Source organism: Oncorhynchus clarkii, chromosome 5, assembly GCF_045791955.1.
Source record: "Oncorhynchus clarkii lewisi isolate Uvic-CL-2024 chromosome 5, UVic_Ocla_1.0, whole genome shotgun sequence".
NCBI classification, from domain to species: Eukaryota; Metazoa; Chordata; class Actinopteri; order Salmoniformes; family Salmonidae; genus Oncorhynchus; species Oncorhynchus clarkii.
In genome coordinates, this window is record NC_092151.1 from 43,320,318 (window position 1) to 43,340,830 (window position 20,513).

The window sequence follows — 20,513 nt, forward strand, 5'->3', positions numbered from 1 at the left end:
CCTTACAACATTGTGTTCCAGTTCTACTCTCCCCGAGATCTATCATCACATGTATACACTGAGTGTACAAAACATTAGGGACATGTCCTCAGAACATCCTCAATTTATCGGAGCATGGACTACAAGGTGTCGAAAGCATTCCACAGGGATGATGACCCATGTTGACTCCAATAATTCCCACAGTTGTCTCAAGATGGTTGGATGTTCTTTGGGTAGTGGACCATTCTTGATACACACCGAAAACTATTGAGCGTAAAATACCCAGCAGCGCAACAGTTCTTGACACACTTAAATCGGCACCTACTATCATACCCCGTTCAATGGCACTCAAATATTTTGTCTTGCCCATTCACCCTCTGAATGGCACACATACAGTACACAATCCATGTGTCAATTGTCTCAAGGCTTAAAAATCATTATTTAACCTGTCTCCTTCCCCTTCATCTACCACTAATTGAAGTGGATTTCACGTGACATCAATAAGGGATCATAGCTTTCACCTGGATTCACCTGGTCAGTCATGGAAAGAGCAGGTGTTCCTGATGTTGTCACATCCAAAATATAATTTACAACAAAAACATCCATTGCTGACCTGGCAGTTGGCTCCACTATGCAGTAGCTATCTGTCTTTTTCCCCCCTTGAAAACATTTGTCAGGCATTTTTCATTCATTCAGCGCATATGTTCATACAGGGCTGTGTAATTGATGCTCCTCCTGCCTGCCCATCTGTAGGATGATGGGATCTTATCTGAATGGATCATGTTAATGAATAGGATTTTGGAAGAGCTCAGGGCAGCACACAAATGCGCACACACACACACACACACACACACACACACACACACACACACACACACACACACACACACACACACACACACACACACACACACACACACCACTGTGCATAGGAAGCTGAGGCCAGGGCCAGAGTTTGTCATCAAACACTTCTCTGGTCTGCATAGCGGCGACAAAAACTCTGTGAAAAAGCTAATCATCTATTCTGATCTCTTTAGTATTCACTGCACAGCTAGCTTCCCCTTCTGCCTCTTAAGAAGACACACACACACCAATGCCAACGCACCCACAAGCACACACTTTGTCTGAGGGAATGTGACGGCAATGGTAAGGTTAAAAAATAGCATCCACATTCACAGTTCAATAAATTAGGGGGTGAATGTAAATTGTTCTATTTCCATAGGATATACTTTGATTAAGCCTGAAGAGTCAGCTGTGCAACCGTTACTAGTCTACATGGATGCTCAATAGATAACATGGTATGGCTGTGACCTCACAACAATAGACACGTCTCTCTGTACAATAGGTACATGTCATGCCGTGTCCCCAGTAATTCAGTCTGGTGGGATTCAGGGGCTATAATCAAGCTCTGTGATGTCAGTGATGTGTACAGATATAGGATCGTAATTTGATCACCCTGTCGCAGGAAAACAATCATGCGATGCAGGAAATGTAAAACTTGTAGTGTATTTGAGGTTTAAAAAGGCTTCTGAAGTTTAAGTTTAATTTCAGGCTTGATTTTCACTTACGAAGAATGTATCAATAATCCACATTAATTATAATCCACATAATAATTCAAATTTTCTGCGGGATAATTATTCTGCTGTAGAAAACTGGCTCAAATTAAGATCCTACATCTGTAGAATGGGTCATTACAGCAGGAACATACCCCTGCACCCTGGAAGGTCTCTCTATGCAGGACTCCCATCCATCACCCCTGGCTATTGTCTCTATAGACAATAACATCTAGCACCGCGACAACAGTGTTAACATTCCGCTACAGATGTCCAAAAAAATCAGTCTTGACAATACAGAATAGAAAAGGCTTCTTCCCTCCTAAGTCGGCATCCTCCAATTGCAAAGGCTCATGGGGATTCTACCAGAGTGCGGATTAGTTGTCATGGGACCAGGAGAAGGCATATGAAACAATAACAGTCACAGCGCCAGACCATCATTTAGAGACAAAACTTCTTACTCCGGACCCATAATAATGCAGTTCTATCTAAACAAGAGTCAACATAAATTAAGTATATCAGCTCCAAAGTCTGTGCTTCGCTTTAACAATGGCAGTCCCATAATTTCCCCAAGGAGAGTATGCTCATGATGTCTGTGTAGCGCCGCAGACTCTCTCTATCATATGTCGTCTCAGAAAAGGAGTTTCACGCTTTACCGCTGCTTCACAAATAGACCAATAGAAAGCACCGTTCAGAGTTATTAGAGCTTTACAATCTCTGCAACTGCAAATATCTCTGACAATGAGCTGACCTAATAAGCCAAATCATGTTCAATGCCACGAAGAAAGATGATGTGATGCATTCAAGCCAAATAATGTTATAAGACTATTCGGAGATGTGTATTGCATTCGAGCTGAATCATTTTCTAACATCATGGTCGAAGAGGATGTGCATTGCATTCAAACTAAATCAAGCTAACACCATTCAAAGATGTTAAGGCCTTATTGCATTCAAGCTAACTTGTGCCTAACACCTTTGGAAGATGTGTATTGCACTCAAGCAATTGTAAGCCAAATTCAGGACCTATTACATTCAAGATGAATGCCATGGTCTCTCCGCAGAAGTTCAGTGAATTTTAGTGAGTGCAGCTTCTCCTTTCCTAGTCTATATGCCTTTTTGAACCCTGCACCGAAACACTTGATCATGAACCATAGTCAAGCATTCTCTCCACGGTGGTATCATTCACTTTACTTACAGCTGAGTTCAACCCGTATGAAGTCTTTAATGCCCAGGTTTTCCAGGAAGACCCCTGAAGAGGCGGTGGTTTTGAACAGGAAGGAGATGTCTGCACTGAGCTCTCCGTGGAACGTGGGGAAGTGCAGGTACGATGTCTCTTTGTTGAAGAACGCTGCGTTCCAGAAGTTCTCTAAAAAAAAAAAAAATGAGGCAAATAATATATATGAATTAAAATGTTGACTGTTTATACTTTTATACAGTTATGTTTTTTTTGTTGTCTTCTATGCTGTTGTAGATATTGTATGCACCAATCCTTGAGCAAAAGGTTGCTAATTGCAAAAAGGGTCTAAATAGACTGAGAATTAAATAAGAGTATACTGTCCCCAACTCAGTCCATTACAATGATCCATTGAGACTGTCAGGCACATAAACAAGCCAACCGTTTCTACTAATTAGTCTTAATAATATTCCACCATCGTTTACCCCATTTACGTCTAATTTACTAAGAGTAATATTTGTAGGTAACCAAGGCTGCAATTAGGAATAACAAAGAGATGGGGATTATTTCATTATTGCGTGATTAACAAAAACGACTACCTACTGCCATCAGCATAACAACATAGAAGAGAGAACATTATTGTTTTTGTTTCAATTCTGCTAATGTGGTATTTCCCTACACATAATTAGACGACGTGCCTAACCAGAGTGCGAGAGGAAGAGAATGTCGCACTACCATCAAACAGGTGTGGAACGAATGACTAAGCTGAGAACTCAGAGTAAAGCAGCTGGTAGTCTATTGCTATGCGCAGGTCGTTTCTCTGCATTTGTTTGAATCACAGCCTGTGTGTACTGCACATACTCCATTTCCATATAGGACATAATGAACGGATAGATTAACTGATAGACTGACATATCAAAAGCAAGCATACAGTATTCAGTATGACCCAGTCAATGTATCTGGGGAGGGTCAGTAATGGAGTAAATAATAGACTGATACAGTAAAATGACTGATTGACATTATACTTACTATCTAACCCACACACAGGAAGGCACTGTGTGCCAAAATGTTAGTGCTGTCCAATAAATCATTGGGAGTATAGATAGTCACACACTTTATCTTTATTATTTTATCACTTGGTACTTACTGTCGCCATGACATCTAAGTGGGCTGACTCTATAGGCTGCCTCTGATTCAGGCCTCTGTATATCCCCCACCACCACCCATCTGACTGGTAGATTCTCCTTATGGATGAGCAGGCCAGAGTCAGCAGCCCTGTTGGAAATCAGGGCAGGTTAGCATTTTTCATCATGAATCTTGTTCTGCAGGTAGAGTGGTCACTAGCTGACACAACCACAGTCATAAAATCTGATTTTAAACCTAACCATAACCACACTGCTAACCCTAATACCTAACACTAAACACATTTTTGTTTTCCTTCATTTTTACAATATAGGCAATTTCGACTTTGCAGCTGGCCGATCAAAGGGGAAATCGCTTAGTTCACCCTCCAGCACAATAAACGTAAACTTGCGAAATAAGAGAGGTGGTATGCGTTACAACAACATAGTAACAACGTACAACGTAAAAAAAACTGTTTAGTCCATCAGACCTGTGTTCAAATAGTACTTGTATCTCGTATCTTTTAAATACACTGAACAAAAATATAAACACAAAATGCAACAATTTCAAAGATTTTACAGTTCATATAAAGAAATCAGTCAATTGAAATAAATAAATTAGGCCGTAATCTATGGATTTCACATGACTGGGAATACAGATATGCATCTGTTGGTCACAGATACCTTTTAAAAAAAGTAGGGGCGTGGATCAGAATACCAGTCAATATCTGGTGTGACCACCATTTGCCTCATGCAGTGCGACACATCTCCTTTGCATAGAGTTGATCAGGCTGTTGACTGTTGCCCTGTGCCTCCTCTTCAATAGCTGTGCGAAGTTGCTGGATATTGGCTGGAACTGGAACACGCTGTCGTATATGTCGATTCAGAGCATCCCAAACATGCTCAATGGGTGACGTCTGGTGAGCATGCTGAAATGTTCAGTTTCCAGGAATTGTGTGCAGATCCTTGTGACATAGGGCTGTGCATTATCATTCTGAAACATGAGGTGATGGCACAACAATGGTCCTCAGGATCTTGTCACGGTATCTCTGTGCATTCAAATTGCCATCGATAAAATGCAATTTATGTTCTTTGTCTGTAGCTTATGCATGCCCTTACCATAATCCCACTACCACCATGGGGCACTCTGTTCACAACGTTGACATCAGCAAACCGCTCGCCCAGACGACGCCATACATGTTGTCTACCATCTACATGGTACAGTTGAAACCGGGATTCATTCATGAAGAGCACACTTCTCCAGTGTGCCAGTGGCCATCAAAGTTGAGCATTTGTCTTCTGAAATCGGTTACGACGCCAAACTGCAGTCAGGTCAAGACCCTGGTGAGGATGACGAGAATGCAGATGAGCTTCCCTGAGACGGTTTCTGACAGTTTGTGCAGAAATCTTTCGGTTGTGCAAACCTACAGTGTAATCAGCTGTCCGAGTGCCTTGTCTCAGACCATCCCGCCGGTGAAGAAGCCGGATAGGGAGGTCCTGGGCTGGCGTGGTTACACTGACAAATTCTCTAAAACGACATTAGAAGCGGCTTATGGCAGAGAAATTAACATTAAATTATTGGGCAACAGCTCTGGTAAACATTCCTGCAGTCAGCATGCCAATTGCATGCTCACTCAAAACTGCAGACACATGTGGCATTGTGTTGTGTGACAAAACAGCACATTTTAGAGTGGCCTTTTATTGTCCCCAACACAAGGCGCACCTTTGTAATGATCATGCTGTTTAATCAGCTTCTTGATATGCCTAGCAAATATGCACAATATTTGAGAGAAATAAGCTTTTTGTGTGTATGGAACATTTCTGGAATCGTTTATTTCACGTCATGAAACACGAGACCAATCAATACTTTACATGTTGCGTTTATATTTTTCTTAGTATACTTTAGATGCAACTGATTGACCTGGTTTATTGGAAGCAATGAAATAGTCCCAAAAGTGCAAACCTATCACATCTAACACCACCAGGCAGGCTCAATCAAGCACTCAAAGTATTTGAAAAAACAAATATTATTTGAACCACAAGAGGTTGGTGGTACCTGAACTGGGGAGGGCGGGCTTGTGGTTATGGCTGGAGCGGAAAGAGTCAAATGGTATCAAATACTAAGCTACACATGGAAACCATGTGTTTGATGCCATTCCATTTGCTTCGTTCCAGCCATTATTATGAGCCGTCCTCCCCTCACCAGCCTCCACTGATTTGAATCCATGTCTGCAGTCCATAACAACTTTAGAATAGGAAATAGAAAAGGAAATTGTGCAAATACTAACAAACATCATCCAGATTATGTTCATTTTTACTTTCAGATGCTGTTTGAGTTCTTGCAGGCTATAAAATTATATCTAAAAATATAAATGCCGGCGAGAGAACAAGGCCCTTTCTGAATAAGATTAAATATTGAATGGCGAATCTCAGTCAGTAGAGTTCATATAGAGTACCAAACATATACAGTATAAGGAACCAAACAGTATATAGGAAAGAGGGTAAGGGAGGAAAATACATAGGAAAGGATGGGGTAAAGGAGCTGAAGAGTAATTGTGATTGCCATTCAGGAGAAGAAATAAACAAAGTGAGCGAGAGAGAAGAAGAGCGGGGAAGAATGAGGAAAAAAGAGGGAGCGAAAGAACAACGGAAAAATATACAGAATGAGAGTCGTAATTGGTGATGGTATTGTACCATTCTTTGCGGTCAGCGTCACAATTGCAGTAGTGGTCTGAGTCGATGCAGTTACCCTGAAGACCGCAGCCACACTGCTGGCTCCCTGGTACTGCCCCGCCCCAGTACGTCTGGGGCTCGTCTGTACGTCCCACCCACCAAGTGAACGGAGATCCATCTGAGGAACACACACACACACACACACACACACACACACACACACACACACACACACACACACACACACACACACACACACACACACACACACACACACACACACACACACACACACACACACACTTATTCAAAAACCCTACAGACTCCAAAACTTGTTGGGCTCTAATGTAAAAACATTAAGCTCAAGGTATTGCAAATGTCTTCTAAACAGATCGGACAAGGTGTGTTTTACCTAGAGACCAATAAGTGCTATTTGCAATGACAACACTGATGATATATAACAGATGCACTTTCCACAAAACGACTGGAACAAGAGGAGAGCGAGAGTGTTTGATAGAGAATGGTTAAGTCACCAGTTTCGGACCTCCACAAAAAAAGCAGTATAGACTCCAAAGGGCTCCCAACACTTGTCTGATCACGCTCCCCTCATTATTCTTCATTTGACATTTTCCAGCATGAGTTATTTAGCTTTGACATCGTTTTCCTCTTCTCTCAGTCAGCCTCTACAGTAACGAGACAGCTAATGGACAGCAATTACTCTGTGAAGCTGTGCGTTGCCTCGTTTCATGTTCATTTGCAGGTCTAAAATAGTAATTACAAGGTTGACAAAACTACAAATGAATACCACATGGCAAACACCAATGACACACCAACAAAAAACAAATAAAATCTGCTAAAAGCTAACTCACTCAGTGCATGAACATGTAGCATTTCCAGAAATTGTGAATATTCTATCACAACACAATGGCGTTAGGCCTACATACATTACTCAAAGAAAGTACATCTCCCCTCCAAACCTAAATTAGTTTGCAACAAAGAGCATAATAATTCAATTGTGACGTCTGCTTAAGCTCTGCGTGTGGCGTGCAGCACTCTCTTTCACAGAGTGTCTCCCAAATGGCACCTAGTTTCCTATATAGTGCAGTACTTTTGGCCAGAGACCTATGGGCCCTGATAGGGAAATAAGGAATAGGGAGCCATTTGGGACGCATGCACCGACTCACAGCCGACCCAGTGAGCAGCTTTTTAATCATTCTGACCTTTATGGCTGGCTGGGATCAATACTGTTAATAAAAGGGCTTACCTGGTGTGTTTAAGAGGCGTGACTTTCTACAGTGGTAGAAGACTTCCTGCTCGCAGTGCTCCGCCTGGGTAATTATGGCTCCGAGCTGTTCCGCATCGGCCGAATAGTTAAAATAGGCTAAATGCTGATTTATCCCAGAGGAGGCCTTTAATTTGGTTAGCTCCGTGTTATTGTGTTGGATCACCATCCACGTTTTATCTGCAGGAGAAGAGAGAGAGAGAGAGAGAAATGGAGGGGAGCCCCTAAGATCATTTTACATCATTATGCAAATATTAATGATAACAAAGACACTCTGAAAAATAGGGATGGGGTGGGTGGGAAGATGAGATGATTCCGATAGCTGCTGGTGCCAGCCCTGAAGGATTGGAATTCTGTTAGATGATCTGGGATCCCACCCAGAGATTCAGATTCAGTTTCAGAGTGTTTAATAGTCACATGGAAGTGGTTGTAGGTGTGATTGCAGGGTACAACATGCAGGACTAAGTGAAATAAAATAATGAAAATAGTCATAAAACAACAACAATAGAAATAGCCCTATATACATACATCATAACAACTGTAGCAGGGAAGAATGAATAAATGTCCATTGGGGTGGAGGCAGATTAAAGACTGTTGAGGGGTGTGGGGGGGAATTACCATAGGGGTAGCAGCATGACCATTGAGGGGGTGTGGGGACCAAGTGAAATAAAAACAATAACAATTAAAAGAAAAAAATCTAAACTATACATATTGGCACCTTCATCAGTGATTCATGTAATTGGGGTGGGGGCAGAGTAAAAGTCTGTGTGGGGGGGGGGGGGGGGGGGGGGGTGAAGGATGTCCCTACGAGGAGCAGCAGGTAAGGTAAGTCAGGGGTTCCCAAACGTTTTCACTCAGGGTAGTAGCGTGGGATTCAGCAACCTGATGGTTTGAGGGTAGAAACTATTGGCCAGTCTTCAAGTCTTTGCCATGATGCTCCTGTACTGCCCGCGTCTCAAGGATTGAAACGAGGAGAACAGAGCATGACTTGGGTGACTGGGGTCCCTGATGATCTTTTTGGCCCTCCTGCAACACCTGGTGTAGGTGTCCTGTAGGGAAGGCAGGCAGCTACAGCTTACTTACTGAGAGCCATCAACTGCACCCTAAACGTGTCGATCTCTTTCCGTCAGTGAGAGAGATACTGTAGCTAAAGCGCCACTGGGGGGCAATAAGCCAGTACCATACACCAGTGTAGGTGGCCATTTAGTTGTACCCCACTTTGCTGCTCTAACAGCCTACACTCTTCTGGGAAGGCGTTCTACTAGATGTTGGAACATTGCTGCGGGGACATGCTTCCATACAGCCACTAGCAGTACTGTGGTCGGGAACTGATGTTGGCCGATTAGGCCAGTCTAGCAGTCGGCGTTCCAATTCACCCCAAAGGTGTTCGATGGGGTTGAGGTTTGGGCACTGTGAAGTCAAGTTCTTCTCTTCAGTAAGGTTATTCTACTGCCAATGTTTGTCTATGGAGATTGCGTGGCTGTGTGCTCCAATGTATACACCTGTCAGCAATGGGTGTGGCTGAAATAGCAAAATCCACTAATTTGAAGGGGTGTCCACATAGTTTTGTACACTGCTCAAAAAAATAAAGGGAACACTTAAACAACACAATGTAACTCCAAGTCAATCACACTTCTGTGAAATCAAACTATCCACTTAGGAAGCAACACTGATTGACAATACATTTCACATGCTGTTGTGCAAATGGAATAGACAACAGGTGGAAATTATAGGCAATTAGCAAGACACCCCCAATAAAGGAGTGGTTCTGCAGGTGGCAACCACAGACCACTTCTCAGTTCCTATGCTTCCTGGCTGATGTTTTGGTCAATTTTGAATGCTGGCGGTGCTTTCACTCTAGTGGTAGCATGAGACGGAGTCTACAACCCACACAAATGGCTCAGGTAGTGCAGCTCATCCAGGATGGGACATCAATGCGAGCTGTGGCAAGAAGGTTTGCTGTGTCTGTCAGCGTAGTGTCCAGAGCATGGAAGCGCTACCAGGAGACAGGCCAGTACATCAGGAGACATGGAGGAGGCCGTAGGAGGGCAACAACCCAGCAGCAGGACCGCTACCTCCGCCTTTGTGCAAGGAGGAGCAGGAAGAGCACTGCCAGAGCCCTGCAAAATGACCTCCAGCAGGCCACAAATGGGCATATGTCTGCTCTAACGGTCAGAAACAGACTCCGTTAGGGTGGTATGAGGGCCCGACGTCCACAGGTGGGGGTTGTGCTTACAGCCCAACACCGTGCAGGACGTTTGGCATTTGCCAGAGAACACCAAGATTGGCAAATTCGCCACTGGCGCTCTGTGCTCTTCACAGATGAGAGCAGGTTCACACTGAGCACATGTGACAGACGAGTCTGGAGACGCCGTGGAGAACGTTCTGCTGCCTGCAACATCCTCCAGCATGACCGGTTTGGCAGTGGGTCAGTCATGGTGTGGGGTGGCATTTCTTTGGGGGGCCGCACAGCCCTCCATGTGCTCGCCAGTGGTAGCCTGACTGCCATTAGGTACCGAGATGAGATCCTCAGACCCCTTGTGAGACCATATGCTGGTGCGGTTGGCCCTGGGTTCCTCCTAATGCAAGACAATGCTAGGTCTCATGTGGCTGGAGTGTGTCAGCAGTTCCTGCAAAAGGAAGGCATTGATGCTATGGACGGGCCCGCCCGTTCCCCAGACCTGAATCCAATTGAGCACATCTGGGACATCACGTCTCGCTCCATTCACCAACGCCACATTGCACCACAGACTGTCCAGGAGTTGGCGGATGCTTTAGTCCAGGTCTGGGAGGAGATCCCTCAGGAGACCATCCGCCACCTCATCAGGAGCATGCCCAGGTGTTGTAGGGAGGCCACACACACTACTGAGCCTCATTTTGACTTGTTTTAATTAAGGACATCACATCAAAGTTGGATCAGCCTGTAGTGTGGTTTTCGACTTTAATTTGGAGTGTGACTCCAAATCCAGACCTCCATGGGTTAATACATTTGATTTCCATTGATCATTTTTGTGTGATTTTGTTGTCAGCACATTCAACTATGTAAAGAAAAAAGTATTTAATAAGAATATTTCATTCATTCAGATCTAGGATGTGTTATTTTAGTGTTCCCTTTATTTTTTTGAGCAGTGTATATATAGTGTATTTGAGGCTTAAAAAGGGTTTCAGAATTTTGTAATTTCCACTTTGAAATTTCAGACTTGATTTGTATGTATCAACCCATACAAAAATGTCATTAATTATAATCCACAGAATAATTCAAATTTCCTGTTGCTGCAGGATTATTTTCCTGCTAGCAAACTGGCTCAAATTAAGATTCAACATCTGTATACATTAGGCAATGGTAGAAACTAAAAGAACAGTCACGGTGCTGCCAGTGGTTATGTATGCAATGTACTAATGTATGGAGAAAGGTAATGTATGCAGGGAAACCCTAACTAGTCATGCAGTGGTCATAATGTATGCATGGAAACCCTGCTGTAGCTCGTCATCCAGTGGTTTAATTAGCTCTGAAGTTTGTGTGAAAATCGTTTGTTAGACTGCCACCAAAACTCCAACATCCAAAAGTTGATAATGAAACAATATTTCTAACATAAATAATGTGGGAAATGGCCAGTGGGGATAATGAACAATCCTGTCAAAGTGTTTATTATTTTGTGATATCAAGGATGGTATAACTAAATAACTGTATCTCTGAGGGTGTACACATTCTAGTTGTCAGGATTGCATCTAAATGTTGTATAAAATATATGATTAAGTATGACAATACTTTTGTGAAGATAGCAATGTGATTTTAGCCTTCTAAATGAGATAATGGCTTTTCATATAAATCAGTCATTAACCACGCCCACGTGAGCACAGACATTGTGTCGGCGTGATGGAACGCCCCTTAGACCAGAGTGCTTAAAAGGACTCACTAATGAAATTAACATTAGACCAATACATGCCGGATTGCTGCCGGCGTGTAAAGTGGTCCTAGCTGTACCCTGAATAATCAACCATTGAGACCAGAGAAGTTGAAATGGTTAAAAAGACTGTGCATGTAAAGTAGTCTCGGACATTTGACTAAAGACGAGAGGGAAGACAGATCCCTCTCACCAACGTGTGGTACCATCTGAAGTATCTATTCTAACGAACACTCAAGAACAAAAGAAGCCTACAACTAAGAAGGAAATTGTGACTTCTGGTGGACAACCAGAGACTTACATCAAACCACTTCCAATAGAACCATCGAGATCAACAGAGAGATGATGAAGACATCTATGAGTAAATATATACATTGCATTTATTTTCTGAATGAGTGGTTGTTCATGTGCAAAGAATTCATATTCCCATGAGTATAGCTTCTAAGTGTATGTATGATAATTTGAGACTCTGTCTCCCCGTTTCCTTACATACCCCTCCCTTTCCATTGTGTAACCAAACAGTCATGCTTTGTTAGGTCCACTAGGGAAAGGTTTTCATTGTATTATGTATGTAATCAATAACCTATGCTGTGTGTGTTTACATATTCTGTGTGATGATTTAGTTAGTTAGTAAATAAATAATTAAGCCAATTTGTGTATCGCTGATTCATCACTTAGGTTAGGGTTCGTGCAAATATCCAAGAATTGTGCAATGTTCAGAATGAGACTGATGAGGTAATAATGAAAAATGTACTGTTATTGACGTAAGAGGTATTTTTGTATTTTCAGAGTTTAAATTGGGAGATAGTAACTCGTTAAATAACTTTTCCCGTGGTGCTCCAAATTCCTAATGAGTTAATTGTTACATGATTAATTTAATTGAGTATCAATTAAACATAGTAGGTCATTATTTGATAAATAGCAGTCATCACATGAATTAATGATAGTCACATAACTACAACATGTTTATTGCTATTTGGAGCAGGGGGGCCTCGAGGGGGACCCCAAATCTCCGAAACCAAAATCTATATTTTTTTGGCCCCACTGTATATACATATATATATAGTATATAAACTCAGCAAAGAAAGAAACGTCCCTTTTTCAGGACGCTGTCTTTCAAAGATAATTTGTAAAAATCCAAATAATTTCACAGATCTTCATTCTATTGGGTTTAAACACTGTTTACCATGCTTGTTCAATGAACCATAAACAATTAAAGAACATGCACTTGTGGAACGGTCGTTAAGACACAAACAGCTTACAGACAGTAGGCAATTAAGGTCAGAGTTATGAAAACTTAGGACACTAAAGAGGCTTTTCTACTAACTCAGGAAAACCACAAAAGAAAGACGACCAGGGTCCCTGCTCATCTACGTTAATGTGCCTTAGGAATGCTGCAAGGAGGCATGAGGACTGCAGATGTTGCCAGGGCAATAAATTACAATGTTCATACTGTGAGACGCCTAAGACAGCGCTACAGGGAGACAGGACGGACAGCTGATCGTCCTCGCAGTGACAGACCACGTGTAACAACACCTGCACAGGATCGGTACATCCGAACATCACACCTGCGAGACAGGATGGCAACAAAGGATGGCAACAACAACTGCCTGAGTTACACCAGGAACGCACAATTCCTCCATCAGTGCTCAGACTGTCCGCAATAGGCTGAGAGAGGCTGGACTGAGGACGTGTAGGCCTGTTGCAAGGCAGGTCCTCACCAGACATCACCGGCAACACCGTCGCCTATGGGCACAAACCCACCGTCGCTGGACCAGACAGTACTGAAAAAAAGTGCTCTTCACTGACGAGGTGCAGTTTTGTCTCACCAGGGGTGATGGTTGGATTCGCGTTTATTGTCAAAGGAATGACAGATACACCGAGGCCTGTACTCTACAGCGGGATGGATTTGGAGGTAGAGGGTCCATCATGGTCTAGGACGGTGTGTCACAGCATCATCGGACTGAGCTTGTTGTCATTGCAGGCAATCTCAACACTGTGCATTACAGGGAAGACATCCTCCTCCCTCATGTGATACCCTTCCTGCAGGCTCATCCTGGCATGACCCTCCAGCATGACAATGCCACCAGCCATACTGCTCATTCTGTGCATGATTTCCTGCAAGACAGGAATATTAGTGCTGCCATGGCCAGCGAAGAGCCCGGATCTCAATCCCATTGAGCACGTCTGGAACCTGTTGGATCGGAGGGTGAGGGCTAGGGCTATTCCCCCCAGAAATGTCCGGGAACTTGCAGGTGCCTTGGTGGAAGAGTGGGGTAACATCTCACAGCAAGAACTGGCAAATCTGGTGCAGTCCATGAGGAGGAGATGCACTGCAGTACTTAATGCAGCTGGTGGCCACACCAGATACTGACTGTTACTTTTGATTTGGACCCCCCTTTGTTCAGGGACACATTATTCCATTTCTGTTAGTCACATGTCTGGAACTTGTTCAGTTTATGTCTCAGTTGTTGAGTATTATGTTTATACAAATACTTACACATGTTAAGTTCGCTGAAAATAAGCACAGTTTCTTTACACAGACGTTTATTTGTTTGCTGAGTTGATATAGCCCATGGGCCCCCACACCTTGTGGGAGTGTTTGATGTGTGTGTGTGTCTGTGAGTGTGAGTGTGGCTTACCTGTCATGTTGCAATAAATCAGCTGTGGCTTGATCAGGCCGCTTCCATCCACGTCTATGTAATACAGCCCTGTTGTATTGCCCTTGTGTTTGTACACTTCACATGACTGCTCATAGACGGCTGAGGAGGAGAAAACAAATACTCAGGTTACTTACTGCTAAACCCTAACTGAAATGAGTACTGACTGAAATGATTAACAAAAATGTGTACACACACACACACACACACACACACACACACACACACTCTACCCACAGCAAGCATACAAGGCCCTCCCTTGTCCGCTATTCGGCAAATCAGATCATGACTTGGTACTCCTGCTTACTGTATACAAGGAGAAGCTCAAACAGGAAATACCTGTGACTCGCCCCGTTGAGAAATGACCATCAGAATCGGAGATTATGCTACAGGAATGCTTTGCATTGTCCGCACAGTGAAAGTTTGCTGCTTCCCCAATCAAAATCCCCGGGTTAACACAGATTTTGGCGCTAAACTAAAGGACAGGGCTACCGCGCACAGGGTTATCGCAGACAAACCTGAGGCTCCAATAGAGGACAGCAACAATAAGTCCGACAACAACCTCAGAGTCATCCAACGAACAAAAGGATAATATAGGAGTAAGGTGGAATCATACTACACAGGCCCTGACGCCCGCCATGTGTGGCGGGGGCTACAGTCCAAGCAATACAAAGGAAGACCCAACCACAATCGGGCCCAACGATGCCTCTCTTCCAGACTCCATATATTTTATGCACACTTCGACAGTACAACACCGTAACGTGCGTGAGGGCACCTACCGACCCAGAGGACTGGTGCTACTTGAACGGCAGCAGGGCTGGACGGTATTCCAGGGCACATTCTCAGAGCATGTGCAGGTCAACTGGAAGGCACAGTCACGGTTATTTTCACCCTCTCCTTGTCCCGGTCTTTAATCCCCAGGTCTTAAGATGAATACCATTATTCCTGTTCCCAAGATCTCCAATGCTTCATGCCACAATGTCTACTGCCCTGTAGCACTCACATCTGTAATCGTTAAGTGCTTTGAAAGGCTGGTTATGGCACACAACTCTATCCTCCCAGACACTCTAGACCCACTTCAATTTGCATACCGCCCCAACAGATACTTAGACAACACAATCTCAATTGCACTCCACACTGCCCTCACCCACCTAGATAAGAGGAATACCTACAGTTGAAGTCAGAAGTTTACATAGTTTACACATACATTTCAGCTCAGTTTTTCACAATTCCTGACATTTAATCCGAGTACAAATTTCCTGTCTTAGTTCAGTTAGGATCACCACTTTATTTTAAGAATGTGAAATGTTAGAATAATAGTAGAGAGAATGATTGATTTCAGCTTTTATTTATTTCATCACATTCCCAGTGGGTCAGAAGTTTACATACACTCAATTAGTATTTAGTAGCATTGCCTTTAAATTGTTTAACTTGGGTCAAACATTTAGGGTAACCTTGCACAAGCTTTCCACAATAAGTTGGGTGAATTTTGGCCCATTCCTCCTTGCTCACACATGCTTTTTCAGTTATGCCCACAATTGAGGTCAGGGCTTTGTGATGGCCACTCCAATACCTTGACTTTGTTGTCCTTAAGACATTTTGCCACAACTTTGGAAGTATGCTTGGGGTCACTGTTCATTTGGAAGTCCAATTTGCGACCAAGCTTTAACTTCCAGACCAAAGCACCCCCACAACATGATCCTGCCACCCCCTTGCTTCATGGTTGTGATGGTGTTCTTCGGCTTGCAGGCCTCCCCCTTTTTCCTCCAAACATAACGAGGGTCATTATAGCCAAACAGTTCTATTTTTGTTTCATCAGACCAGAAGACATTTCTCCAAAAAGTAGGATCTTTGTTCCCATGTGCAGTTGCAAACAATAGACTGGCTTTTTTATGGCAGTTTTAGAGCAGTGGCTTCTTCCTTGCTGAGCCGCCTTTCAGGTTATGTCGTTATAGGACTCGTTTTACTGTGGATATAGATAGTTTTGTACCTGTTTCCTCCAGCATCTTAACAAGGTCCTTTGCCATTGTTCTGGGATTGATTTGTCCTTTTCGCACCAACGTACATTAATCTCTATGAGACAGAACGCGTCTCCTTCCTGAGAGGTATGACGACTGTGTGGTCCCATGGTGTTTATACTTGCGTACTGTGGTACCTTCAGGCATTTGGAAATTGCTCACAAGGATGAACCAGACTTGTGGAGGTCTACAATTTGTTTTCTGAGGTCTTGGCTGATTTCTTTTGATTTTCCCATGATGTCAAGCAAAGATGCACTGAGTTTGAAGGTAGGCCTTGAAATACATCCACAGGTACAACTCCAATTGACTCAAATTATGTCAATTACCAGAATCATCAGAAGCTTCTAAAGCCATGACATAATTTTCTGGAATTTTCCAAGCTGTTTAAAGGCACAGTCAACTTAGTGTATGTAAACTTCTGACCCACTGAATTTGCGAAACAGTGAATTATAAGTGAAATAACCTTTCTGTAAACAATTGTTGGAAAAAATTACTTGTGTAATGCACAAAGTAGATGTCCTAACCGACTTGCCAAAACTATAGTTTGGAAATTTGTGGAGTGGTTGAAAAACAAGTTTTAATGACTCCAACCTAAGTGTATGTGAACTTCCGACTTCAACTGTATATGTAAATGCTGTACAAAACATTTTCAAGTAACTTAATTGAGTTAGTCATTTTTTTATACTTCAGTGTGATTTGGACATGATTTGGCATGAAAAGGAAAATAGGGACCATACTGTATATCAAAACCTCGACACAGTTTTCAGCCTTTCGGGTGGCAAGGACTGTCCAGTGATAGTCCATAACGCATTCACATTTGTGAATGAATAACTAACTCACAGAATACATAACATGCACATATAGTACACAAATCATTATTATATATATTTTTCTTCATATTCTAATCTAAGACACCTAGGCATGTTGGGCGTGCCAACACAACACACTTATACACAAAGACAAACTTTTATATTCCAAGACACTACTGTACTGAGGCATGTTGGTGTTTGCCAAACAGCAATGCTGCCAAAGACACAGAACCGCAAAAGGCGCTCTTTATCTTGGGCCATCTCTCTTTCCACTCTGCTTTATCCTCTACGGTAGCTTTGTGTGCCAGCTGTCTGTTCTGTTGTTGCGGATGTTGTTACATTATTGATGTGCTCACCGTCATTATTTGAAAGGAAACGCACAGAAAACCATTGCATGCCAGAATAAAGGGTGCTAGCTGGTGTCCCAAAGGAACGCAGGCCCCATCACTGCAGATGTTGCTGTTTCTCTTGACTGCGTCCATAATGGTACCCTTTTTCCTGTATAGTGCACTCTTTTTGTACAGAGTCCTATGGATCCTGCTCAAAAGAAGTGCACTATATAGGGAATAGGATGCCATTTCAGACACACACACTGTGTATCCCAGTCCATACAATTCTGAATAGCTCCTGGATAATGGCTAGTGGGCCTGGCTGACTGATAAATAATGAATACAAGGCTATAATAATAACAATGTTAACCGGAGGATGCATCCAGGTGAGTGTTCCTCGTCACTAAAGAATTTGCTATCCCCCCCTCTTTCACTGTTACACAAACCAGCTGGGTTCCTTAGTTGATCCTTTGTTCTTGCCCAGCACACACACTTGCAGCTAATCAAGGGCTTGATAATCAAGGTGATTCGTTGAATAAGATTTGTTAGTTCTGGACAGGAACAAAATGTGCACCCTGTGGTGGGTCGCCATGAACAGCACTATGAAACCCTTCTGTTCTGTAACTAGAACACATTGACCTTGCATAGTACAGACCGCTCATGAAATAAAGCACAGATACAGCACAGGAGGCTGCTGAGGGGAGGGCGGCTCATAATAATGTCCGGAATGGAGCGATGGAATGGTATCAAACACATGGAAACGATGTGCTTGATGTACTTGATACCATTCCACCTATTCCGCTCCAACCATTATCACGAGCACATCCTCTCCAATGAGTGCCACCACCAAACTCCTGTGCCGCACACTGATGAATGCTCCTGTTGTTTTGTTGTGCAACCTTTTGACTCGAAGGTCTTCGTCAGACATTTCTTTGTACCCTGCAAGTCATTAGATGTGTGTGTACACATTTGAAACAATACAAACCCTCCCCTCCAGACAGAACAGAATAAGTAACATCCTTTAACAGTTTAGTCACACATGACACCTCCAATCTCGTAAATGTCTTATTTCCTCCTCACCTGAAACACTTCCTGTGATTGATCTGGGTCTCTGCTCAAATCTAATTATACATACAGAGGCAATCGTTGCTAGTCCTTTCTTTGTCTCCACCACCACCTCACTTTCAGCGCAACTCTAGTGTGAACGTGTTAAATGGTGAGGTGATTATGTTTGACTTTCAAATGGCTTAATTTCAAGTTTTAATCTTCTTCCACACAATTTACGATGACCCGGGTTGCAGCGAGAGAGAGAGAAGCATCATTAAAGGCTTTGTCCTATTCCTTATCTATGGTGTGGCTTTGTCAAGAGGTTCTGGCATTGCTGCATCACAGATAAGGCATTTGACCTTGAATTCAACGGACTGTTTCACTGTGCATGTATGCTGAACAAACACATTATCCTCTTGACAGTGTTTCTGCTTAGTCCAGTTTAGTCATACAGAAACATACAGGCATGTACTGCATATATTCTTCAGATACAAAAAACAAACACAGAAGATACAGAAAAGGCCTCTTACAGCTGTGACATGTTGCTCCACTGTAGCCTGTGTTAGAGCAATTGCAATGGAAGGTACTCCAAGACTGAGTGCATCTCCCCCCGTGTTCACAATGGCTTGGAGAGCATCTGAAAAGAGAAGAGAGATATTTATTCACCACAGATTTCCAAAAGGTCAAAAATGTGCATGTATATTTTGAAGGATTCAAGTACACTTTCAAGAGTTAAAGACAATTTATGCTTGCTATGGAGGGTGTGGATGCAATTGCGGAGCCTCTGGAGGCTTCCAGAGGCCAAATCGAGCTCCGTACTGCATCGCCATGTGCCTCCCAAAGTTTGTAACAATGCGGAGGGCTCCGTGTAGCTCCGTATTGACATGATTGGTTGACGGTAGGTGGGGGCTGGAGGTCCTGTAATAAACACAAACTCACTTCCTCGGCATCTTCCTTCATGACAGCTCTGCTCTGCTCCGCAAAGTGCAAGAAGTATGAATGCCCTGACTTCTGCAGAGGCCGTATCACAGGAAATGCTGTACGGTCACCGCAAACTACTTTCTCAGAAAGGCATATCTGACTAAATACAATCGTTGTTTGACGTGCTGTGAATGTCCTGTGAATGTCCCGGAATAAATATGTCTTTATGTCCTTTATGATACCGTGCTTTAAGATAAGTGCATCAGCTTTTGGTTCAGTGTCCTTTTACTTGAGCTGATCTACACCTCTCTATCCTCAAGTATCCCCAAGGACTGTTCAGCACAGGTGGACATTATAATGTCCATTCCTGACATGAAGGGAATTGTTCTCCTTTCAAATGGTCAGTTCTGAAAATGAATAATGGGCACCATTATAATTGCATTCCCATTCTCTGAAAACAGTATAAAAAAAGTCACGTGTGCGGAGATGTACGTGTTTCATGATGCATACCTTTTTGTAGCCTACGTTACCATATACACTACCGTTCAAAAGTTTGGGGTCACTTAGAAATGTCCTTGTTTTTGAAAGAAAAGCACTTTTTTTTTTGTCCATTCAAATAACATCAAATTGATGAGAAATGCAGTGTAGACATTGTTAATGTTGTAAATGACAATTGGAGCTAAAAACGGCTGATTTTTTTTATGGAATATTAACATAGGCGTACAGAGGCCCATTGTCAGCAACCATCTCTCCTGTGTTCCAATGGCATATTGTGTTAGCTAATCCGATTTAATCATTTTAAAAGCCTAATTGATAATTAAGGAAGCAATAAAACTGGCATTCTTTAGACTAGTTGAATATCTGGAGCATCAGCATTTATGGGTTCAATTACAGGCTCAAAATGCCGGAAACAAAGTAATTTCTTCTGAAACTCATCAGTCTATTCTTGTTCTGAGAAAGGAAGGCTATTCCATGCAAGAAATTGCCAAGAAACTGAAGATCTCATACAACGCTGTGTACTACTCCCTTCACAAAACAGCGC

At 42.9% G+C, this 20,513-nt stretch overlaps 1 protein-coding gene across 1 annotated transcript in view; it reads right to left on the reverse strand.

Annotated features, from left to right (window-relative positions):
* Positions 1-20,513, reverse strand: part of LOC139410049 (contactin-associated protein-like 4) — a 199,643-nt gene that overhangs the window by 43,313 nt on the left and 135,817 nt on the right. Inside the window, exons 11-16 of the mRNA XM_071155484.1 lie at positions 19,081-19,187; positions 14,330-14,449; positions 7,765-7,962; positions 6,522-6,678; positions 3,854-3,981; positions 2,728-2,898 (exon numbers count right to left, since the gene is read on the reverse strand). Of these exons, the coding sequence (XP_071011585.1) occupies positions 2,728-2,898; positions 3,854-3,981; positions 6,522-6,678; positions 7,765-7,962; positions 14,330-14,449; positions 19,081-19,187 (881 nt within the window). The remainder of the gene's footprint in view (positions 1-2,727; positions 2,899-3,853; positions 3,982-6,521; positions 6,679-7,764; positions 7,963-14,329; positions 14,450-19,080; positions 19,188-20,513) is intronic.